Raw genomic sequence first — 26378 nt, 5'->3', positions numbered from 1 at the left:
TCCTGCATTTGGCATTCCTCTATTCTCCAACTATGAGCTTTTCCCTGACCATCTTTATGCTTGCAATGCTCTCTCTCTATCCCCTACCTCCTTCCTTCCCTAGTTTCTCTCAAACTTCCACCTTCCCTAAGAGACCTCCCCCCTCTCTGTACCCTCACTCTGGGTATCCCCTGAAGTATGGTACTGGGAAAGACACTAAGTCATGGCCAGTCAGTCTTTGGTATTTATTATCAGGGTTCACTCCTTGAGAAAAAAGGGGATATGGAATTTCCAGAATATCTGGCCAACTAAGAACAGATCAAACCCAATCTTTAATATTGGGAGCTCAACAATCATAGCAAAAAATAAATAAATAAATAAACCCATTTATTGAGCTTAGAAAAACGAAATTATCTCGTTGAGCTATAGCTTTAAGAATTGGAAGGGCCATCCAAAATTCTATGGTATAAGCCCCTCATTTTAAGGTGAAAAAACTGAAGCACAAAGAGGGTAAGTTATTTCTGATGGCCACACAGTTAATGAGTGTCTGTGGTGAGATTTTTGCAGACAGAGCCTCACATTTGTACTTCCAAGTAAAACAATCCAAGTATGAGATATAAAGATAAAACCTTATATGACATTTCTCTACATACATGTCACAATTTCCTCAGTGACTAGCACAGTTCCCTTCCCAGAATAGGCTCTTGATAAATATTTATTTAATTGCTGAATGACAAAACCTTATTAATTCTGGTTTGGCTCATTCAGAATTTGTAATGGCTAAGCTTGGGCTAATCTGAGATTTATTAAGAAGAAAAGCTTTGCTAAGTTTGGTAAATACTCCCCATAGAGTCTTTGAAGTGATGTCTTTGGTGTGCAGGAAAGATGGAAGATGAGCTACACAGGCAAAAAGAAGGGAATAAAAACCTATATGAATTGCTGAAAAAAAAGTACAGAGGAGTAGAAGGACAGAAGAGAAAGATGAAGTAGATTTGGATTTCACTACCTATGAGGAGAATGAGTTTCAAGTGGTCTCACTAATGGGTGACCACCCAAAGTAGGGTGGCCATGGAGGCCATGTAATCTCAAAGTGTTTGAAGAGCCCTCATGAAGGACTTTTTAAAGTCACTGAGGAGAGATGAGGTGGAGAAGGGGAAGATACACATCAAGTGCTGAAGCTATTGATAAAGGTAGAAGGGGATCTTGGAAGGCAAAGAGTCAAGCTAACAATAGAAAAGGCAAAAGATGATCTACTAGGATAGATGTATCAAAAAAGGCAGTGAAGAGATGGGAGTGGTGGGAAGAGTGATGGGAAGCAAGGAACCTAGCAAGGGATAGGAAGAGAGAATGAGCAATGGAGAGGGTGGTAGTAGGTATGGGATCCTCAGGAGGAAATCAGATCTCCTTGGTGCCAAGAGATGGAAAGGAAGATATTAAAAAGGAATATATAAAGGATATACAAATATATATAAAGGATATGTAAATATACATAAGGGATATACATACATATAAAGGATATATAAATATATAAAGGAAATATAAATATATGTTTATAAAGGATATGTAAGTATATAAAGTATATATAAATACATGTATATAAAGGATATGTAAATAGATAAAGACATAAATGTATAAAGTATGTAGAAATATATGTGTGTGTGGTATATAAATATATAAAGGACATATAAAAGGAAGATATTAAAGATGAAGGGGAACTTCTTAACAGTAAGGAAGCATTTCAAAGGGAACAATAGGGAATGTGGTGGATGAAGGGACTGAAAAGAGATAGGGCTAAGTCATGTGGGAATGAGATTAGGGGGGGAAATGAATAGGGGGAAGAAGCAAATACTAGGAATGAAAGGAACCAAAGTTGGGTGGAGCCCCCAAATCCAATCAGAATGTTGGTTTGATGGGGTTTTTTAATTCTTAATTCCAGCCCTCTGGGCCTCCATTTCCTCATCTATAAAATAAGGTCATTGGACCAGATGATTTCAGTGTCTCTTAGTTGAATTCTTTGAGATGATTATCAATTCCTCAGATACATCTGGCTCCAGGATTGCAGCAGGCAGATGGTAGCTTTAATAAGGGAGAATTTTTTGTTTTGGGAGAATGCCTGACCTCATCCCATCCTTACCCTCAACTGCACAGCTATTCTTTTTATATGGACCTATGGAAGAGGTTGTTGACCTTTTTTTGCATCATGGACCACTTTAGAAATCTGCTAACTCCTATGGACTCCTTGCAATGATATTTTAAAATGCATACAATAAAATACAGATAATTTACAAAGGAAATCAATTATATCAAGATTCAAGTTAGTAAAATATTCAAAGGTCCAAGGCTAAGAACTCTTCATTTAGTCAGGTAACAAGCATTTATTAAGCACCTTCAACGTGCCAAGCATGGTGGTAAACACTGGAGATATAAAAAAGGCACAGATAGTTCTTGCCTTCAGTGAGCTCACAGGCCAATGAAAGAAACAGCCTGTGAACAACTATGCACAGACAAGACATGGATCTAGATCAGCTGGAGGCAATCCCAGGAGGGGATGCACTGACATTTAGGAGATTGGAGAAAAGAATCATGCAAGAAAGTGCGAAAATATAATTGGAAGATAAGAGCATCTTGTGTGATCAACAGTAAGGAGTCCAGTGTCTCTAGCTCACAGATCACACACAGGGAAATAAACTCTTGGAAAAGTGGACAGGTAAGACAGGGTCAGGTTAGGAAGAGCCATAAAAGTCAAACAGAGGAAGTGAAGGTAATAGGGAGCTACTGGACCTTCTTAAATGAGACTGGGGGGAGGATATGATCAATATGATCAAATCTGCACTTTAGGAAGATGATGTTGACAGGAGAGTGGAGGATGAACAGAGTGGGGAGAGACTTTGGTGGGGAGACCAACCAACAGGCTAAAAGTGTATCTTTTAGTACCTGTACTAGGTATAATATCTGGTACTAGGGTGGGGACAGTGTCATAAAAGAACAGGGAATATAGAGATACACATATACACATGTATACATATGACAATAGACCAACATTTGTGTAACTACACATAGGTACACATTGTGATGTTTCCCCATGTATCTCAGACATGTCATGTCTATATTTAATATTGTATATACCTCATATATAACACATTATATATCATAGATAATTTCTCTGTGTGTGTCTCTGTCTAAGTTTTCTCTCTGTATCTGTCTTTCCTATTTCTCAGTCTGAAGTTCACGAAAAAACAGTATGATTGGGTGGTATAAATGTAAAAGGAGAATACAATAAATAGACTATATATTTTTGTATATATGTCATATGTAATGTATTATTACACATATGACACACATTTGTATATATCTATATATACATACATATATGTGTGTGCATGTTGTGTGCACATACATAGATACATATGTATCAGTCTGGAGTCTTTATATATGTATGTACATATGTACATATGTATATATGTATGTATATATATATGTACATATATGTATATATGGTTATACCAACCAATTACTGTTCTCTATGGATATAGAATGATAGACAGAGAGACAAATGGATGGATATATAGATAGATACACATATATACAAATATACATATAATATTGTATATGTTGCTTATATATGTCTCATATATGTAATATGTATGTGTGTACACACAGACAGATACACAGATAGGTGGATAGATAGACAAATAGATATATGAATAGATGATGAATGGGTAGATAGAAAGACAGAAAAATAGATACAGAGATATGTGATGGATGGATAGATAAAAAGACATAGATAGACAGATGGATAGATGGACAAATAGACATAGATATATGGATATACAGAAAGACAAATAGACAGATGGATAAATGGATAGATATTTAAGTAGATGGATAGATGATGGATGGATAAACAGATAGGAAGACAGATGGATAGACAGACAGACAGATAGATAGATAGATATTTAGATCTGGAATCCAGGGAGGATATTGTGATTGTTTGATTGATATAAACATAAAAGGAGAGAAGGTCCATGAAAGATGGCAGCCGGACAAGAGCCTGCAGGTGGCCACGGAAGCCTTTACCATCCCCTTTCTCTGATGGCCAGGGGGCTTAGAACCCGGGAGGACCCCACATGGGGCACCCAACAATTCAAACTCGGGTCTCCCTCTCCCAGGCGCCAGGCACCCTTCAGAAAGGCCGCTATTCCGTCTCTATTCTAACTGTGCACAATCTGCCCACTGCCGCCTCAGTGCCGGGAATGGACAACAGGAGAGTCTCCTCACTAATAGGCAGACGATATGCAAGACATAAAGTGGCAATTTGCCTCAATCAGGGCTGTACATGCATCGGGAGGGAAAACAGAGGCCCGGAGCGGAGGGGCGGCTGCCCTCCCCGCTTCCCGCCGCCTGCCTGGGTCTTAGTGTTGTCTGTGTTTCTTTACTTACATGATCAAGAGCTCGGATTCATATCGCATTAATTTATTCTTCTCCAGGACCAGCTTAAACCATTCATGCAGGAGCCGTGCCTCATCCTGTGCGCCTGAATCTGTTTAAGAAATAAAGCAGAAATGCGTTCTATTGGAGCTCGGCGCCCTGCGCTCACACGGCCCCGGGGCCGCCCCAACCTGGCCATGTTTGCCTCAATAAACCCTCGCCGGGGAGCGGGCCTGGGCGCGCTGTTGATACGGGAGCCTGCGGGCAGGACAAATAGAGTGCACCTGTGCACACTCTCCAAGCGCCTTGGGAATTTTGGTCAGGGGGCATATTCAAGGCGGGGATGGAGACCTGCACTGGGTTCTCATTTGGACACAGGACAGCACAGGGCGACCGGGAGACTCTCAGAGTGCTCCGCGCCCGAGACTGACTCTGCTCCAGGCAAACAGGAACTGTGCCTCTCTTACAGGGCGCTGCACTGGAGGCAGGGAGCCTGGGATCGCACCCTCGCTCTGCCAGTTGCTGACCCGTACGCTCTGATCCGTTCTATCACTCCTGGACACTCCTGTGGGTGTTATTGTTCATTCTGAGTTCTCAAAGACATCACAAGGGTGATATCTTGACATGAATGTATGCTAGATTTAAGGGAAGCTTTAAATACTTATCAACTCTGTGATCCTGAGCAAGTCACTCTGTGACTCAGTTTCCCCATCTGTCAAATGAGTATAATAATAATCACTACTTCCCAGGGTGGTTGTGAGGATAAAATAAGATATATACATAGACAGAGGGTGTAGATATGAGTTGATTTTAATGTGAGGATACCAAAAAGAAATTAGGGGTGGGGAAAAGGGTTGTACTGAGAGAAGAAGAAAGGGGGGAGGAAAAATGGGATAGATTATATTACATGAGGATAAAATAGGATGACTATGAGATACTTTACACATTTTTAAGTCTCATAAATGCTAGCTATTCTTATCACTCCATTTTGGCTCTAATTTGTTGATTTTATTTAGTCCTTTACTTGATAAAAGTGTCAGCCTAATGCGAGCTATTCTTATCAGTCCCTTTTGGCTCTAATTTGTTGATTTTATTTAGTCCTTGACTATTTTACTTGATAAAAGTGTCACCTAAATGCGAGTATATCAGTCCCTTTTGGCTCCTATTAGCTGATTTTATTTGGTCCTTTACTATTTTACTTGATCCTTACAACAAGACTATGAGGTAGGAACTCTTAATATCATCCTCCTTTTAACAACAACAACAACAACAACAACAAAAACTGATTATTTTTTATTTCTTAAAAATAAATCTTTATTATAATGCCTTTTATCAACATGTTATTTTTAAAAAATGATTATATGAAAAAAATATTATCTCTACTTTACAGATGGGGAAACAAAGGCTAAGTGCGTTTGGGTTTCATTGTTACCTTTCTGAAACAATCTGGTAGGTTTTAAAAGTGCAAGCAACTCTTCCAAGTTTCAAGAAAACTTTAGTGCAGTTATAGGGTGGGTGGGCAGCATCAATATTCAGATTTATACTTTAAATGAAAGGGACTAGAGTTGTGTAGATTGAAAAATGAAACTGAATAGTGGGACTCAAGTGCCATTCTTAAGCATATTCTTACTAACAATTTCTTCTTTCTTATATTTTCATGTGCTTAGGATTATAGATTTAGAGCTGAAAAGGACCTTAGATGTCATAGAGTTCCCCGCCCTGCAATTTTACAGATGAATAGACTGAAGTCAGGGGATGACTTGTCCAGAGTCGCCCAGTTAGCAAGCAACACAAAGGCAAGATTCAAACATTTTTTCCCCGAAATGAAGTCTGGCACTCAATCATTTTTGTGCTTCTAAAACTGACCTACCAGCATGTTTCAGAAAAGTAACAATGAAATCCATTTGTTGTTAGGTACTCCTTCCTTCCTTCTTTCTTTCCTTTCTTCCTTCCTTCCTTCCTTCCTTCCTGGAAGTGTTAAGTGTCTGAGATTAGATTTGAACTCAGGTCCTCCTGACTTCAGGACTACTCTCCTATCCCCTCCACCTTGTATTTCCCTATCTATATTCTACCCACTCAGTAGACCAGAAACTCCGTGAGATCAGGGGCTGTTTCATTTTTGTCTATGTATTCCCAGGAATATAACAGGCCGCTTAGACAAAATAGGTGCCTAGTGTTTGCTGAATTGGATGCAATTATTTGCATTCCACTATTCATCTGTTATATAATTACGCATTAGTCTCTATTTCATTCCTTACAATAATATAAACCAACAGAACATGTCTTGTTCCAATTACTTGCTCATCTGTAGCTTTTTGAACAATTACTCAATCACTTATGGTCTATACCCTTCATCTGGTAATTAATCACATACTATCATTAATCATATACCTCAATTAATCATGGGGGATTCCTGGCAGGCAGATAATTCTTTTAGCCTTTCTAAGCAGGCATTTCATTTTCTCCTTCATGACCCTTCATGTCACTGCTGCTGGTTCAAGTTACAAAAATCCAGATTCCAGCTTAATATTCGGATGAACTTTTCAACAAATAGAGCTGTCATTCAGTTAATAGATATTAATTAAATGTCTGTCTGCCAGGCATTGAGCTAAGTGCTGGGGATGCAAGAAAAGCAAAGTAATAATAAACAGACGAACAAATGAATATCTGATTCAGGCTCTCAAAGAGATAAGTCTAATGGGGAGAGACAATATGTGCATAACTATGTACAAACAAGATATGAAAGGGATAAATGGGAGATACTCAACAGAAGGAAAATATCAGTGTTATGGGGTACTAGGATGGATGGCTTGTCTTTAGAGGTAGTAAGTTTCCCATTATGGATGTCTTCAACTACTCTATAAACACTTGTCAGAAATCCATCAATAAGCATTTATCTATCTATCTATGCTGAGGCAGTTGGGGTTAAGTGACTTGCCCAGGGTCACACAGCTAGGAAGTATTAAGTGTCTGAGACTAGATTTGAACTCAGGTCCTCCTGACTTCAGGGCTCGTGCTCTATCTACTGCACCACCTAGCTGCCCCTAATAAGCATTTTTTAAGTAGCCACTTAATGCAGAACATAGCAATGTTTTATGGAGGCAGCTAGGTTATGCTGGTTAAAGTGCTGAGTCTGGAACCAGGAAACTTGAGTTCAAGTCAACCTTAAACTGTTATGAGCTGTGTGAACCTGGCTGAGTAAGACACTTCAGCTATGTCTGCCTCAGTTTGCTCATCTATAAAATGGGAATAATAATAGCACTCATTTCCCATGGTTATTGAGGGGCTCAAAGGAGATCATATTTGTAAATCTCTTTGAAAACCTTAAGAGGTTATGGAAATGGGTGTCATTCTTATTTTTGTCAGAGATTTTGTTTCAGGTGGGAGGTGACTTTGAGAATTTCTGGAATACTTTCAAACTCAAATTCTATTATTTTGCAGGATGGCCTGTCTGATAATGTACTGGTCAGTTATAGACTTGGATCCCAAGCTCTGGGCTACCCAATGTCTGTCAATGTTCATTGAAGCATCCTGCTTGGACACTGAATTTCTCAGCATCGCTGCAGAAATAAAGTTAATCTGCTCCTCAAAGGAAGATGTTTCCACTTTCCACAATTCAATTCAATAAGCATTACTAAATTGACTAAATGCCTGATGTTCTGAGCACCAAGGATTGGGGGAAAGTGGAAAGAAAATTTGCATTAGGATCACAAAGATCTGGGTTCAAGTCCTGCCTCAGACACAGATTGGTGGTACCTCTAGTTAATCTCTAAAACTACTTGTAGAACAGGTACTGATCTGCATTGATTGAGCACATTTCCACACCAGGGAGTTGTTGCTATCATGGTCACTGTTCAGTCATCTCTATGATGGCTAACTCTTTGTGATCTCCTCTACGATTTTCTTGGTGGAAACATTAGAGTCGTTTCTCATTTCCTTCTCCAGCTCTTTTTACAGATGAAGAAATTGAGGCAAACTGGATTAAATGACTAGCCCAGAGTCATACAAATGACTAATAAATGACTGGGGCTGGATTTGAATTCAAGTACCCACTCTTCTTTCCACACACTGATATTATTTCTCCCCAGCTTTTTAAACTATAGTTTGAGATCCTATATAGGGTATAGTAACTGAATATGGAGGTTGCAATATTAAGATTTATTGTCAGTAAATGTTTGATTTCTATATCTGTTTTATATGCCTAGGGTGATATAAAAATTTCTCAGGTGAAAAAGGATCACAAATGGGAAAGTTTAAGAATTTCTGCTCTACAGCATGTAATAAGATATATATCAACATATCCCTTGAGTAGAATGAAAGGACAGTTCTTCTATAGAGGCTTTCAGACATTATTATTTATTATTTTTACTAACAAGCATCATTGTAAGAAGTACCTAGAGAAAAACAGAAGAAGGTTGCTTGAGCTATACTTCACAGACATATTAAGATTCTAATTGTCTGGTTGCAAGAATAAGAGCTCTTATTAATTTAACTCATCCCTCCTATACATCAAATCTTTTTACAATGTCTTCAAGGTACCTTGGGATAACAGTGCTTAAAGCTTCAGTTAGAATTCTTAGTGCTTTCTGAGGTACCATGGAAATATTCTTTAAAATAACATTTAGTACATATATTTTAACATATTTAACAACAGGTGGATTATTTGCCATCCAGGGGAGAGTGGGGGGAGGGGAGAAAGAAGGGGAAAAGATGGAACACAGGTTTTGCAAGGGTCAATGTTGAAAAATTACCTGTGCATATGTTTTATAAATAAAAATCTATGATAAAAAATGACATTTAGTATCAGAAAATTTTTGTCTAATACTTTCTTATTTATCTCCAAAATGTAGTAAGGCAGACAGCATTGATTAGCAGATAAAGAGCAAGGTTTAGAGACAAGAAAATATGGGTTCACATCCCATCTATGATGTTGTTTGACCAAAACACTTATTAACCTTAGTTTCTTCATTTGTATGTTGGGAATAAAACCTATTACCTTCCTACAAGGATTGTAAAGATCTAATGAGATAATGTATATAATATATACATAATTATAGTAGATAATAATAAGGTAATAGTAAAAATAATGTACCAAAATGTATAAATGCATATAAACCCTTTGCAGATCTTTAAATGAAATTATAAATGTATTTTACTAAAACTCATTTGTAGTTCTCCATGTTGAAGAATGACATTTGTTCAATTAAAATACTTCCAACCTGAAAAAAAAAAAAAAGAATTTTGCTCCATCCAACTGTGCCATGTAGCTGTCCCAACCAGGAGTTCCCTATCCCAGTGAAATCACAGTTCTAATTAATTTTTTTTTAATTTCAGATTTTCTGTTAGGAACTAGAAATACAAAGACAAAAAAAAAAGTCTTTGTATTTCTAGTTCCTAACAGAAAATCTGAAACTTGAAAAAAAATTTTTTAATCTATCCTATCTTCAAGGAAATTTTACATGACTTCAATTAAGAGGGGAAAACACCTATCTGGAAAATAATTCTGGGGAGCAGGAACAGGGCCCTAGCAACTGAGCAGTTACAGGAGGCAGCCCCTCACATTTCAGGCACAGGGATCAGATCTGCCAAGTCAATTCATCTGGCAAAACTTAACAGACAACAGCTCCTCATTTACCGATGAATTTAAATGCAGTCCCACTGAAGGAGGTCAGAGGGAAGCACTGGTGAGGGCCCACTTTGATTAAAGCCATTGTTGGACATAAAAGGTTTTCTTCCTTTTATGCATCAGTGCCCACTCTTCCTCCCGCACACTGGCTCCTGGCTTTCCAAGTGGGAGCTTCTATTGCCGCCTCTCCTTCACCTCAGCCCGGTTCATCAGGTATTATTTTCCACCTCACTCAGCATCTGCAGCAAGTCCTAATTTTGTATCAGATGTAATTTTCTTAATGTACTCTTAACATCTTCACTAATGACCAGGAGAGATATCAAAGTAATAGCTGCCCTAATTCTCAGTGGTACATCTCCCCGAGATGGGCTGAGTATCCCATCACCTTGCCTTTTGTCTGTGGCCCTTTGGTGAGGGACTCTGCCCATGTGGCTCACCGCCAAGGCGATTTGCCTTCAATTGCTGAGCCACAGTGCCCAGTTTTTTTATGGTTCTGTAGCTTCATTACATGGAGAGGTTCCATTCTCTTTCCCTATGAAGCCAGAGTGATTATTCCTCTTCTAGCCCTCCTCCTCTTACCCCGAGCAATTCAGCTGGTCTGCCCTGGTTTGGCCTTTATGAGCTCAATTCTGGTGCATTGCTCATGATTCCATTACTTCGAGTCTATGGTTGATGATTTTTCCTTTCCTTTTCCTTTTTTAAAACAATAGTACAATGTGAAAAATGAGAAATTTCATCAAACATCCTTTTTATTTTGGTTTATAAGATGCTGGGTAATTGGTATAACAGTTGGTCCTCTTGCCTATTTCTTGGAAGAAAGGGAGGAAGGGTATTAGATTGAACCCAAGACCACCAACTTCAAATCCCACCTTGGGATACATCATTTTGGTGAGCCACCATTCTCCTACCTTTTAAATGGAGGTGTTAGACTGGATGGACTCTAGGGTCCCTTCCTGCACCAAATCCCATGACCTTATGGTTTACTCTAAGCAAGAAAAGGTTGGAACCTGGAATCTAAATAACTGTTCCCTTTGAAATTGAGTTGGAAGGCATAGGAGCTTTCTCCTGTGCCGTCCCTTCCAATATGTATGAAGACATTATCCTACAAGAATCCTGCCTCTTATAGGTTAAAGCTCTTTGATGGTCCAAAAGTGGATCTAGTGGTCTTGCTGCCTGGATATGGTGGGTCTCAGACACTCAGCATCCTCTACTGGGGTGGACTGCTCACTTTTCTGACCATACTGACCTTTGTCTTATCATCAGAGTGGAGATTTAGAGCTGATAGGGATCTTAGAGGTCACCTATTTTACATATAAAGAAACTGAGGTGCAGGGAGATTGATATGTCCCAAATCACAAAATAATAACAAAAATTTTAATTATAACTAGAATTTAAAATGTACAAAGCCCTTTGCTTATATTATCTCATTTGATTTTCACAGTAAGTCAGGGAGGCAGGTACCATTATTATATTCATTTTACAGATGAGGAAACTAAAACAGAAGACTCCATGCTCTCAATCATAATTTAGATCAATACTAACCTCAGAATCAGATGCTCTTTGTGTAGGGTGTTAGAAACCATTCAACCCAAGATACCCATTTACTTCACAAATGTGAAGAGTGAGGTTCAAAGAAGGAAATTAGTTTTCTGACACTCTTTCCTATCTATTGCCTTGCTATTACTAGATTGCTAGGAAATATGAAGCAACTAGGTAGCCTAGTGGATAGAGCACAGAATCTACTTTCAGGAAGACCTGAGTTCAAATCTTAGCTCAGAGTCATTCCAGGAACGTCAATTGGGGCAATCTCTGTCTGACTCAGTGTACTCATCTATAAAATGGGGGAAATAATAACAGCTACTTCCCAAGGTTATGGGAAGGATAAAAGGTATTTTGTAAAGCTTTGCAAGGCCAAAGAATTATGTAAATGCTAGTTATGATGTGATTATTCCTCTGATCCTCTACTTTAACTATCTAGCCATATCCCATTTATTTGGAGAGCATAATGCTCTGATCATAATAGGCACTTAACAATTGTTTCTTAAAATAGACTGGAATTTCAACTTCTTAGGTAGGACCATAGTACAGAGTGCAGAGCCTAGAGTCATCTTCCTAAGTTCAAATCCAATCTCAGACACTAGCTGTGTGACCGGTTTGCCTCAGTTTCCTCATCCGTAAAATGAGCTGGGGAAGGAAATGGCCAACCACCATGCTATGGTATTAAAAAAAAGGCTAAATTAATAGAATTTTTAAAAGTCAGATATTAATTACATGCAATTGATTATTTGACTAAAGTCAACACATATTCTGTATTTTTTATTGATGACTATTGTTTTTACATTATGTTCTTTTTTTTTTTAAAGAAATGCCATCTTCTTGCCTCAATAAGCCTCTCCTTGTAGCAGAGATTTAAAAAGAAACTGAGGGGGGGAAGGCAGGTCAACAAAACCAAACAACTCCCTAAATAGTCTAATTGTAAATATAATCCTCAATACCCATAGCCTTCTATCTTTGCCACAAAGGAAAGCAATTCAATACATATTTTCAAAATTGTTTCCCTGCATATGTGTTTGGAGATAAGCTTTTATAGGTTGATATATACATGTTACTATGAGTTTTAAGCTATCAAAAGTCACAGTGTGTTATTATACACAACAGTCAGACAACCAGTCAACAAAAATTTATTTAATATTCAGTATATTTCAGGAACTATGCTAAGCACGGAGAATACAAATACCAATGATTGTTCCCTGTCCTCAAGATGCTTACATTCTAAAGGAGAAGGTAATATGTGAAAGGAAACTAAAGGAAGAGAGGAAGAGGAAGATACCTAATTTGGGGAAGGGGCTTACTGGAGAAATTCAGAATGTAGCCGGATAAGAAATAAAAAGATGGCTGACATGGACACCTTCTCTAATTGGAAATTCTGAAAGGAGTCATGGCCAAGGGGTGTGGGACAGATGTGTGAATTGACAACAGTCAAGATTTACCAGCTCTTTGTACTACAATATTATTTTGGAGATTGTTGTTATCACTATAATACAACTACAACTTGTGTACTCAGGAAGTCCTATCAAGCTCACCTACAACACAGACATTTGAGATAGATTTATGTGAAACTCTAGGTGTAGAACCATTAAAAACTCATTAGGTCTTTCAGTAGTAGAAATGCAGCATCGTTTATTAAATATCCCCTCTCTTTATATTAATATGCTTAAATATCAATGGGAATAGAAAAGCATTCTTTTACTCCTACTCAGTCCCCAATACAGAGAATAACATAAATCAAGTTGTGAAAATGCAATTATAGACCGACACTGCCATTTACCTAGAGGGATTTGACCCAACTCCCAGCTCTGTACTCAACATTTGCCTGGCTAAAGCCTAAAGACAAAATTAAAAACGTGATAGCTGCAAGAGGCATTTTGAAAGATTTTTATAGATGTTGATATAAAATATCAAAATATAATGTTATAGTCACCATGGGACACATGGTCTGACATTTCACACTCTGAGAGAGTTTCCAGGTATAGTACATCACTGAATAAAAAATCTATTCCAATATAGCACTTAAATAAAGATTGTAATAATCTAACAGATTTTTCTCTAAGATTTTCTTACTCAAATGTCCTTCTCTTGACCATGGGAGGTTCTAGGGCCAGCAGAGCCTCAGATCTTGAATATTACAGGTGAGAGAAAAAAGTTGAGAGAGGCTGAGTTGCCCATGGTCATACAACTAGTAAATGTTTATAGTAAGATTTGAACTTAAACCTTTTCTTCTATCTGTTATGTCCCCTAGCAATCAGGGCAGTTACTCTCATTCTGTAGTTGCCCCTCTCCTCAGTGGCAAAAGCAAGGGATTCTGGGCAACAGGGGTTAGCATAATAGTAAAAAAAAAAAATGATGAGCTGTGGTCCCAACCAAAGACCAATCAGTCAAATGAGTTTCTATGCCCTAGGATGAGCTTAGATTAAAAACCCACCCAGATTCTAAGGTCATTTCCACACTCCAAGTCCCGAGTTGAAAGCTCCTCCAAAATTTTTGCTGTCTTTTCATATATTTAGTCAATAAGGGAGCAGGCAACTCCTTTGCCCACTCAAAAAAAATGATAACAAGGGACTTGGACTCAAATTATACAGTTCCTAGAACTCTTGAGTCAAAGTAGCTTTTTATTCTGGGGATGACTCCCCAGATTTAGAATACTGGGCTCAGAGCTGCGTGGTAGATGCTTTATTGTTTTATTATACATTGTAATTGAATATTGACTTTATCAATTCTATACTAAGATGAAAAATCAAGCCTATTTGTTGTGATGGAAAACCAAATCCATTAAGTCACAGTCATAAAGCTAGTGTTCACTAGAATTCAACATATTCTAAGGAAGCAAAGCTTCACCAGTGGGGTAAGGGCTCAAAGCTAATTTTGGCTGGCTACTTCTACCAACCCATATCCTTTGAGAATGATTCAGACAGAATATATGAATAAATGAAATATAAAAGATGGATGACTCTCCCATAATTCTAGAAAATATAGCACTAATCTAGTATTTCTGCTAAGGGACATATGAAAACTACTATGGCAGATGTGCGACACTCCAGTGAACACGGGTCAGCACCCTTTGGTGCTTCAATGACATTATATGTTATAGTTTGACCTGCCTGACAATAGCCAGACTGTCTTTTTCTTTAGTCTGTACACTTAAACAGATTTGTGATTTCACTGATTTGGAAATACTTTCTGGACTACAGCTCACAACTCATATTTGTTTGCCCACCCATCCTTTGTGGCTATTGTCTATATCCTCTGCCACAGAGGGTTTAAATAATATGTCAGAAACCTTCCTTTATTTCCTGTGACTTCACAAAATAGCCTATATGTTGGACTTCTGTTAATTCAGTCTAAAATTTTTAGCTTTTCTTGGCTGCTGTGTCATATTGTTGATTTAATATTGTGTGAGTAGTTTTCCTTAATTCCTAAAGCTCTTTTACACTCCACTTCCCCATTCTATACTTCTATAGTTGACATTTTTTGACCTAAAATAATAATAATGTAGATCTTTGAGATTTGCAGAGTTTTACCAGTATTATTCCATTTTATCTTCACAACAAGCCCTGTGAGGTAGGGAGTTATTCCTATTTTACAGATCAGGAAATAGAGGCAGATAGAGGTAAAGACATTTGCCCAGGACCACAGAGCTGGTATGTGTCTAAGGCAGGATTTGAACTCAGGCCTTCCTGATACAAGTTTAGTGCTCTATGCATTGAATCACTTAGCAAACAAACATGTTTCAGACTTTACAAACATAAGATGAGGTATGAAATGACATACACATATTTATACTGAAATTCTAGGTGGTCTGGAAACATAAATAGTTTATTGTTGATCTTAATTTTATGCCTCTTTCCTAAAATGTCTTCATCTCTTTTTTCCATCTATTCAAATCCTTCAAGGTATAATTCTTACTTCTTACTTCTTTCATGAAGACTTTACTGACTTCTCTAGACTTCAAAGATATCTCACTGTGTCTCTGTCTCCCTCCCTTCCTACCTCCTATCTTTCTCCTTCCCATCTCTCTTTTACTCATCTTTGTCTCCTCTTGCTCTCTCTGTAGGTCTTCCTGCGTCTCTCACCCTCCAAATTCAGGACTTCATTGTGTATATCATTATGATATAAGTCAATATCTTATTTGCCTTATTTGGCAATCTTGAATTACTAGAGTACTAGTCCCCTCTGACTAGACTGACTAGATCTTAAGACCCCTGAGGGTAGAGGTCACATTCCCCACAGTTCTTAGCACAGGTATAACAGCCAATCAAGAAACACTTATTATGGATTTTGAACCGGAAGGGATTTTTTAATCTATCCACTTCAACCTTTTCATTTTACAGATGGGGAACGAGGCCTGAAGACATTTAAAAAAATGATATGACCAGGATCAAACAGGTTGAAATGAAAAAATAAATTAACAAGTAGTTTAAGGTGCCTACTATGTATCTGACAGTGTGCTGGAATACATTTTTACATTATTTCATACATTATACATATTATTTTATTCAGAATAAAAATACAAAGAATGAAAAAATCTCTACTCTCCAAGAATTTATAGGACATTGTTGAGGTTTGAACTCAGATCCTCTGGCTATAAATCCAACACATTTTACACCATAGAACAGTTATTGACTGAGCAACTAATATGTTATACTTGTGCCATTGCCAGTCAAAGCAAATACGGGTAATTCAGAGCAGAGGGGTCAAATGAGGCTACATTTTACTTACTACTACTAAGTATAACCTGCCCTAGATTAAAATGTCATTGGGAAACATTTAACAAAATAAATAAATACAATAGAATATACATCATGTTAGTGTGTCGTTTTCTATGTCAATATGTGGCTTTTGGAGAGCTTTATATATGATTTAATGGCCCCTTTTATTTGAACTTGGCTTCAATGGTTTAGAGATATAGGAACATATAGCTGTAGTAGTTATGATACCTATTAGAAACATTCTGGATCCACATACTCACAGACTGAGGTTTTAGATGTGTTTAGCAAACTTTGCCAACACATCAGGAATACAATTGACCCTCCCATAAAGCCTATAAAGCCCTTTATATACAATATTCTTATTAGAACTTCACAACAGCTCTGAAAACTGAGGTTCAGAGAGCTGCCTATGTTCCCAAAAGATAAGTATCAAGGGCAAGATTTGAACACATGGCTCTCCAACTTCATATCTTGGATTCATTCTACTCTCACTAGAGCACATTCTCCTAATTAAAGGCAGATTAACCATTCTCTTTGGTTTGAGACACAATCAAAAGCTACAAGGGTTAAAAACTGATTAGTGAAAAATGAAGATCATGTCCCCATGATGATCAGAAGAAATGAGAATACTGAAAACCAAAGAGTTTTGAAAAGAAACCTGATCAATCACTTTAAGAATTAATGATAATTGCTAACATTTATATTGTGCTTTCAGGTTTCCAATGTACTTTACAAAGCAAAGGAAAGATAGGGAATGACTTTAGTGAGATATTTTGGAAAAACCTAGAGGAGAACAGAAGGAAATTTTGAAGGGGACACAAGTAAGCAGAATAGTTTTGTTACTATGTGATCAAATTAATAATATTTTTTTTAAAGTGTGAAACAGAAAGCAGTTCAGAATTTCATAGACAATTCTCTTTTCTATTCTTTGTATATTTAGATTCTCAAGTTTGTTGATGCTTAAGTTCACAATTTTTAAAAATATTAAAAATACAAGGAAATAAAGATCACAAAATTACCAAACTTTGGGGTTAGAAGGAGTTGCAGCAGGCTCTTGGTTCAATACCCTCCCATTCCCGTCATAGCTTCCCTGATAGAACATTAGCACTTAGCCCCAAAATCTCTCAATTTGTTCAGGATCACATAGCTATATACATTGTCTGAGGTTGGATTTGAATTTAGAGCTTTTCTGATGCATGAATGAACAAATGAATAAATGACTCATCCAAGCTCTTCTTTAAACACTTCCCCATGACTAGGAACTCTCAGTTTTGAACATCAACCCTTTTGATTCTTACACAGCTTGAATTGTTAGAGAGTTCTTTCCTATAATAAATTGAAATCTGAGTCCCTGTCACTTTCACCTATTGCTCCTGAATGTGCCATCTGGGACCATGCAGAACAAGTCTAATCCCTCTTCCATATGGCAGCACTTAAAATACTTGTAAACTATTCTCGTGTCCCTCCTAAGTTTTCAATCATGCAGCTAGACATCTTCACTGCCCTCACCTGCTCTTCATCTGACTTGAATTCTAGCCACTTTATCATCTTGGTTGGCCTTGTCTAAATATTTTTTAATTTGTCAGTATCTCATCTCAAAAATATGGCATCCAGAAATGAACAAAATTCTGCAGGTGGGGACTAACCAGGCCAAGTAACATGGGGTCCCCACTTCCCTAGACTCAGTTCAACATTCATTAAACAATGAGTAAAAAGGTAGCCGGTAGCCAAAGAGCTGGCCCTGGGATCGGGAAGATCTGAATTCAAATCTGATGGAAGGGGTTAAGTGACTTGTTTAGAGCCACAAAGCTAATAAATGTGAGAATGGCTTTGAATTCAGGTCCTGACTACATTCAGAGCAGCTCCTCAAGTCTCTGTGAAGGCAACTGGAGGAGGAATAGAGGCAGACACTTCCATTCAAAATTGTTTGATCTATTTCCTTTTCATTTTATTCTATGTATGATACTACCTTAGTGTGCAAGGTCAGACTGAATTTTGTAAGGCAATGGAGCAAGAACTGAGAGAGGGAAATCAATGTAAAGTGGGGGGTTTTGAGTTAGGTCCAGATAGCAGAATTTGCATTTTAATATTTTTAAGCAAGATTCCATTTCATCTCCTATATTAATTTCAGACCTGTTTAGGAAAGATTAGCCCAAATTTGGGGGAAAGCAGCCTATGAGCACCCTCTGGTGGCCAGCAGGCTTAGTCAGTCAACAAACATTTAAATCTAGCCCGGGGACCCACCTGGCTCTGGGGGGGAAAGTGAGACAGGTGATCTTGCCCAGCCCTACCTCCCTCAAATCCTGTTCACTTGCATCTCATGGCATCACCTCCCTGATGTCATGGTCCTTTTCGGGAACAAAGGACAAAAACCAACAATATGTTCCAGAGAAATGCTGTTGTTTTTAAGTCACTCTGACTCTTCCTGACCTCATTTGGGGTTTTCTTGGTAAAGTTACTGGAGTGGTTTTCCATTTCTTTTTCCAGCTCGTTTTACAGAGGAGCTAAGGCAAACAAGATTAAGTGACTGGTCCGGGACCACGTAGCTAATAAGTGTCCCAGTCTACATTTGAACTCGGGTCTTCCTAATTCTAAACCCCACTGAATCTCCACTGTGCTACTTAGGGAAATAAAAAGAAAAACTCTCATTACTTCTTAGAGAAACTGAACACATCACTTAGCTGATAATTCCACTAGAGCACCACGGGTGGACAGCTCAGATATTGCACTCCCTTGCTGGATAAATAATACATTGCCATGTTGTAGTCTGTAAGTTTTGGGAAAGCAGCACTTTCGGTAGACACGCTAAGGTCCTTAAATGGGAAATCCAGTATTATAAGGGTCGCTATAGTTAATAATATAGTTGTAATTATAATAATAATAATATATAATAACTACAGTTAATAACAATATAGTTGTAACTGTATAGTTGTATAATATAGTTGTAACTATAATAATACATAATAATTAGTTAATAATATAGTTGTAACTATATGTTGCATATTATAGTTGCAACTATAATAATGATATATAATAACTACAGTTAATAACAATATAGTTGTAACTGTATAGTTGTATAATATAGTTGTAACTATAATAATAATATATAATAACTATGGTTCATAACAATATAGTTTTATAAGATAACAGTTGTAACTATAATAATAATATAGAATAACTACAGTTCATAACAATATAGTTGTAACTGTATAGTTGAATAATATAGTTGTAATTATAATAATATATAACTACAGTTCATAACAATATAGTTGTAACTATAGTTGTAACTATAATAATACTATATAATAACTACAGTTAATAACTATATAGTTGTATAAGATAGTCGTAACTATAATAATAATATATAATAACTACACTTTATAACAATAGCAATAATAATAAATAAACTATTTGCAACGAAAAGCCAGAATTAAATAAATAAAAATAATCCTTGCATGAGCTCACAGATCTTTTTCCTGTTACCTGGGGACCCCTCATCTAAAGCCCTGATTCCAAACATAGGCAGCCTGTCCTATAAGCCACCCCTAAGTACTTTGACAAAAAAAAAAAAAACCCACCCATGCTTTGCTAAAAGCTCCCTGCAGCTGTGTCTGGGGTGGGCTCTGGGGTGGGGGTGGGTCGCTTCCCTTGACAAAGAAGGGAAAAATCATTCCTGGGACTGCGAGATGATTTCTGACAGTTAGAAAAGAGAAAGCCGGAATTGTTGTTGCTACAATTAGGAGATCATCAAAGCCTCATTTTGCTCCTCAGCATTTTGTTTTGTGCCCACGCAGGGCCCTTTCCAATTCAGTGCCGGCGGCTGATGAATAACTCCCACGAACAAAGGGTCTTTTCAGGCCCAGTGCCCATCATTATTAGAGGCCAGTTGCATAACTGTCACTGAGGACTAGTGTTCGCAGGGCTAGTTCTAAATTCGGTTATTCACAGCCTTCCTAGCTCAATATTATTGCTTAACTGTGATCATTTTCTAATTATCCTAATAATACCTATTAAATAATACCTATTAAATCACTTGAACTGGATAAGCACAGGCAGACTCAAATACAACTTAACCTAATAAGCATTGGTCATTCATTAAGCAACAGGGTACCTTTTTGTCAGGGTCTGAATAGAATATGAAACCACAGAAGAGCATTGTTATGTCCCAAATGTTATTATAAGTTAGACTATATTAATTCTCCCGCCTGCTTGGCAACCTTGCATTCGGAGGGCCAGCGAGGCCATCTCACCCCGCAGATCCCTTTGCTTCAGCTGCATCTCTGCCTCCGCCCAGACCAATTCCCACAGAAAGGGCCCATAAACTTAACAGAAGGAATTAAATTACTAAGGATGTAAAGGGAATGAGCTGAATCAATCTTCCAGCTGATGAGATTCGGGCAGAGCATGGCGGCAGCTGTCAGAGCACAGCTGCAAAACAGATTGGGTGTTCTTTCCCTTACACCCTACTCGACACTCCCCTTCTGCTACACAGAGGAGCCTGGGAAGGGGAGACTTTGAAAAATCAGGTTTCTATCATGAAAATGCAATGCTATCTATAGTGACTACTGATCTTTCTTTCTTTCTTCCTCAAACGGGAGTGGCCAGGATAGCAATTAAGATGCTGCTTTAATGGGAGTAGATCCTTTAGGACAAACAAAAAAAAAAAAAAAAGATTTAATTAGTCTAGTTTACATGCCTTCTCCATGACCTCTGTTCTAGAAAAATGGGTTCTCCTGCAATTTTGAGGATGATAAGTTTCCAGATGCCATCATCAGGGATTTCTTATTTGTTTGATCCTACATTTAGAGAGCCAACCCCTTCATTTTATGGGTAAGTAAACTGGGGTCCAGAGAAATGAAATGATTTTTTCTAATATTAATAATGGAGATGATAATAATAGCTGGCATTTATAGAGGGCTTTAATGTTTGCAAAAATGCTGAACAGGTATTACCTCATTTTATCAACCCAGCTTACAAGGCAGAGTTATTATTATGATACTATTATTATCCCCATTTTACAAATGAGGAAACTGAGGTAGACAGAAGATAAATGATATGCCCTAGCTCACACAGCTAGGAAGTGTCTGGGGCAGGATTTGAATCCAAGTATCGCTTATTTTAAGTCCAGTACTCTATCCACTGGGCCACCAAGCTAACTGCTAGAGTTACACAGGCAGAAATTGGCAGAAGTAGGATTTGAATCCAAGTTCTTGAACTCCAAATTGCTTTTTCTATTGTACCACATGAAACTTGGGAGGTTAAGGATATTGGCTTTAACTCAAAAGGACAGAGAATTATAAAATCATCTGATATTCAAAGCCCTTTATAACCTAGCCTCCATCATCCCCCCAAACTTTCCAGTCTTCTTAGACCTTACAACCCCTCCCTGTCCACCCTCCCCTCAATGCTCCAAATACACTGCAATCCAGCTACTGGTCTTCTGGCTGTTCCATGAACAAGACCTTCCATCACTTGGCTCCCAGAATTTTATCTGAGTGTCCCCCAATATATATAACACTTTACCTCCTCATCTCTTCTTCTTGGCTTCCTTGGCTTTCTTCAAATCCCAAATAACATCCCAAGTTCTGCGGGAGGCCTTTCCCAACTCCTCTTAATTCTAGCATCTTCCTTCTCTTAATTTATATATATAGCATGTGCACAGCTTGTTCATCAATACTTGGCTGCTTTCCCCCTTTAGATTGTAAGCTTCTTGAAGGCAAGGACTATTTTGATTGTCTTTGTATTCTCAGCACCCAGTAGCCACTTACTTAGAACTTACTGACATTGAAACTTTGGTTACTAGAGTAGAACACGATCAAGAGACATAAATTTGTTTTGTGAATACTCATTTCCGGTAGATAAATCTGAGCTATTAGAAGAGAAATCCATCAAATATTTATCAGCACTCATATTTTAAACCTTAAAATAATTTCAATGATAATAACTAATAATGACATCTTGCTTTATAGTTAAGAAACATTTAATGGCCTTAACTCTCATGGGATGCTCACAACCATCCTGTGAAGAAGTTAGAGCAGGGATGATTCTCTCCATTTTATAGATATGGAAAATAAGGCTCAAGGAGATTCTTGCCCAGTGTCACACAAATAGTCAATGGTAAAAAGATGAGATGTGAGTTCAGATCTTCTCACTCCAACGAGCTCCCTCTGTGCACTCCACAGATTATATCAGTATCATAATTCCATGACTCCCAGTTAATAAATCAATAAAAATATATGAAGTACCTACTGTGTGCTCGAATCTTCTTTTGAATGACAGAAGTATGGACATAGAGGTTGTATTTTGATTCTCATTACAGCCTTAAGGGACATCAAAATCCCCATTTTACAGCTTAGTTGTGACACATGAGAAAACATGGAGTCACAGGAGAGATTCTAACAATCTAGGAAACTGAGATCTTGGCTGGGGAAATGACTCACTTAAGGTCATACAACTAGTAAATTGAAACCCTTTGTCCTACAATGGTTTTAATACAAGTTTCTCTTCTTATTCCTAACTCTGATATTTGTATCCAGGTAAAATAAATTTTTTCTTCCTTCCTTCTTCTCTCCCTCCCTCCCTCTTTCTATCCCTCCCTTCCTCCATCTTTCTTTCCTTCCTTCCTTCCTTCCTTCCTTCCTTCTTTCCTTCCTTCCTTTCTCCCTTTCTCCCTCCTTTCCCCGCCTTTTCTCCCTCCCTCCCTCTCTTCTTTATTTCTTTTTTTCCTTCTTTCTTCCCTTTTTCCTTCTTTCCTTCCTTCTTCCTTCCCTTCCTTCCCTCCCCCATCCCTCCATCTCTCCCTTCCTCTTCTTTCTTTCCTCTCTCCCTCCCTGTCTTCCTCTATCCCTTCCTTCTTCCTCCTTCCCTTCCTCCCTCCATCCTTTCATCTCTCCATCTCTCCCTTCCTCCTCTTTCTTTCCTTTCTCTCTCCCTCCCTCCCTGTCTCCCTCCATCCCTTCCTTTTTTCCTTCCTTCCTTCTTCCTTTTCTCCCTCCCTTTCTTCTTTCCTTCCTTTTTTCCTCACTTTTTTTCCTTCCTTCCTTCCTCTCTTCCTTCCTCCTTCCCTCTCTTCTTTCTTTCTTCTTTCCTCACTTTTTTTCCTTCCTTCCTTCCTCCTTCCTCTATGCCTCCATTCTTCCCTTCCTCCTTCCCTCCCTGTCTCCCTCCATTCTTTCCTTTCTTCTTTCCTTCCTCCCTCCCTTCTTTCCTTTCTCCCCCTCTCTCTTCTTTCCTTCCTTTTTCTCCCCTTTCTCTTCCTTCCTTCCTCCCACTCTTCCTTCCTCCTTCTCTTTCTTTCTTCTTTCCTCCATCTCTCCTTTCCTCCTTCTTTTTCTTTCCTCCCTCCTCTCTGTCTCCCTTCCTCCTTTCCTCCCTCCCTCCCTATTACTATTGAGCAGACATATCTGTTGTAAATATTAGCAGGTACCTACACCCACACATTTGCTAGCTCAGAGCCACCCAGACAGATGGATTGGGGGGCAGGAAGTCACAGAGGGTCAGTTCACGAGCGCCAGCCTACACAGTATTTTCAAAATTGCTCGGATGCTCAGCTCCAACCCGGCCGTACCTCTCTATGTCTTGGGGCCTGTTTGTTCTTTGCCTTAATCATCCCCTAATCCCATTACCAACAGCCTTTGCGGAGAGCTTCCCCACCAGCTCGCCGAGGACCGGCCCATTGCCCCAGCGGTAACTCGGTTAGGGGGCCAGGACACAGGCCCATTTGGCTGGGGATCTGAAGTCAGTCTTGCCGACAATTGGATTGTGGGACTCTGCGGCAGTTTGAGCTTTGACCACAAATGTTCCTGTTGACAGCTCCACGGAGGGGCCTTATCGCTGCACGTCTAGTCCCCAATTGAGGCCACTCCAAGCCACGCGGAGGTCAGGCCGCCCCCATGCAATTTGTCAGCCCCAACAGCCTACCTGACTCTCCCCTCAGCGCCTTCTCCAGCTCAACGCCCTGGATCTCTGAGGCCCTTTGCCGTTCTTCTACCTCTTCCAGTTGACGCTGGATAGCCTGCAAAATGGCATTCACAAATGGACTTATGTGCTCCTGCATACTCACAGAGGGACGGGGCTACATGTGGAGGGAGCTGACTTGCTCTGGGTGTGGGAAGGGGGCCACAACAGAGTGAACCAAGTGCTCAGGAATGACTTAGGAGGGAGTGAGATCGCTGTCTCTGGAGATCAGAGAGTCACAGGATCATCCAGAGAGGACCTCAGATGCCATCTGGCCCCACCTCCTCATTTTATAGATGAAACTGAGACACAAGGAGGTGAAGTCATTTGGTAAAGTCACAGAGATGGGATTTGAACCCTGGTCCTCAAACTTCAGAGGTAGAGCTTTCTTAACTGAATTATAGAAGTATCAGACATTGGGGCAGCTAGGTGGCACAGTGGATAGGACACCAGCTCTGCAATCAGGAGGACCCAAGTTCAAATCAGACCTCAAACACTTAACATTTCCTAGCTGTGTGATCCTGGGCAAGTCACTTAATCCCAATTGCCTCAGGGAAAAAAAATGGAAGTATCAGACATCAACAACCTTCCCAAATACAGTCAGATATCACTTACGTTCAAAGAAAGAACTATAGAGTTTGAATGTAGATCAAAGCATACTATCTTTAATTTTTTTTTAATTTTGTTTCTTTGTTCTTTATCATGGTTTTCCCCTTTTGTTCTGATTATTCTTTCAAACATAACTAATATGAAAATATGTTTAGTATGATTGTATATATATCCTCTCTCTCTCTCTCTCTCTCTCTCTCTCTCTCTCTCTATATATATATATATATATATATATATATACACACACACACACACCTACACACACACATATATATATAACCTATATTAGATTGATTGCTGTCTTGGGGATGGGGGATGGAAGAAAGGGAGAGCTCAAATTTTTACAAAGTTGAAAACTATTTTTACGTGTAATTGGAAATTAAAAAAACCTATTAAGTCTAAATACAGCTAAAATGCAATTAGGAACTATTCAACAAAATAAATAAAAGTGCAATTAAACATAGGTAACATTGCATTTTTAAACTAAGTCAATGTACAGAAAGCCCAAGTATTCTTATGTACAAATGAATAGCCTCCATTGCTATTTGAACCAGACATCACACTTGTATTACAGATTCAAATCCAGCCCCGATGACCCCTGAATATTTCTCTTTTTCATAGAATCTGAGACTCTCAGAAGTCATCCACCATGAACCCTCTACAAGAAGTCTGACAAGGTGCCAAGCCTTTGCTTGAAGTGAGGGGAGACTTCCTATCATCCAAGGCAACTCATTCTACCATCTAAAGAATTTTAATTATTTGGAAATTCTTCCTCAAAGGATCATGTAATTTAGAATTGAGAGAGATCTTGACAATATAGTCCAATCCCTTTATTTTGCATGTTAGGAAACTGAGGTCTGAGCTGGGAAAATGATTTGCCCAAGATTACACAGCCAGCAGATAGACACTCTGTATACTTTCCACTACAATTGTCTCTATGCAAGTCTCTCTTCTTACACCTACTTCTGATTTTTGGAACCACCAGAAGTAGTCCCTCCCTCCTTTCTTCCCTTCTTTATTCACTTCTTTCTTTCCTTCCTTCCTTCCTTCCTTCTTTCCTTCCTTCCTTCCTTCCTTCTTTCTTCCTTCCTTCCTTCCTTCTTTCCTTCCTTTGTTCCCTCTCTCCTTCCTTCCTTTCCTCCCTCCCTGTTCCCTTTCCTTCCCTCCTTTTTTCCTTCCCTCATTCCTTCTTTTTTTCTTTCCTTTTTCCTCCCTCACTCCTCCCTTCCTCTTCTTTCCCTCTTTGCTTCTTTCCTTTCTCTCTTCCTTTACTTCCTTTCTTCATTCCTTACTTTCTCCTCCCTTCTTCCCTTCTTTCTTTTTTCCTTCCTTCCTCTCTTACTCCTTTTCTACCCCCTCCCTCCCTTATCTCTCTTTCTTCTTCCTTTTATTCCTCTTTCTCTGTCTGTCTGTCTGTCTCTCTCTCTGTCTCTGTCTGTCTCTGTTTTTCTGTCTGTCTCTCTCTCTGTCTCTGTCTGTCTCTGTTTTTCTCTGTCTCTATCTCTGCCTGTCTGTCT

At 38.7% G+C, this 26378-nt stretch overlaps 1 protein-coding gene across 2 annotated transcripts in view; it reads right to left on the bottom strand.

Annotated features, from left to right (window-relative positions):
- The window catches only part of LOC127540362 (F-actin-monooxygenase MICAL2-like), a 57330-nt gene that overhangs the window by 5779 nt on the left and 25173 nt on the right, over positions 1–26378 (bottom strand). For both annotated transcript variants that reach the window (XM_051965018.1, XM_051965019.1), the window contains 2 exons: positions 24217–24310; positions 4417–4516 (listed from right to left, as the gene is read on the bottom strand). In XM_051965018.1, the coding sequence (XP_051820978.1) occupies positions 4417–4516; positions 24217–24310 (194 nt within the window). The remainder of the gene's footprint in view (positions 1–4416; positions 4517–24216; positions 24311–26378) is intronic.

This window comes from Antechinus flavipes, chromosome 6 (assembly GCF_016432865.1).
Source record: "Antechinus flavipes isolate AdamAnt ecotype Samford, QLD, Australia chromosome 6, AdamAnt_v2, whole genome shotgun sequence".
Lineage (NCBI taxonomy): Eukaryota > Metazoa > Chordata > Mammalia > Dasyuromorphia > Dasyuridae > Antechinus > Antechinus flavipes.
Note: the sequence above shows the minus strand (reverse complement) of the source record. Positions and strands in the feature narration are given on the sequence as shown.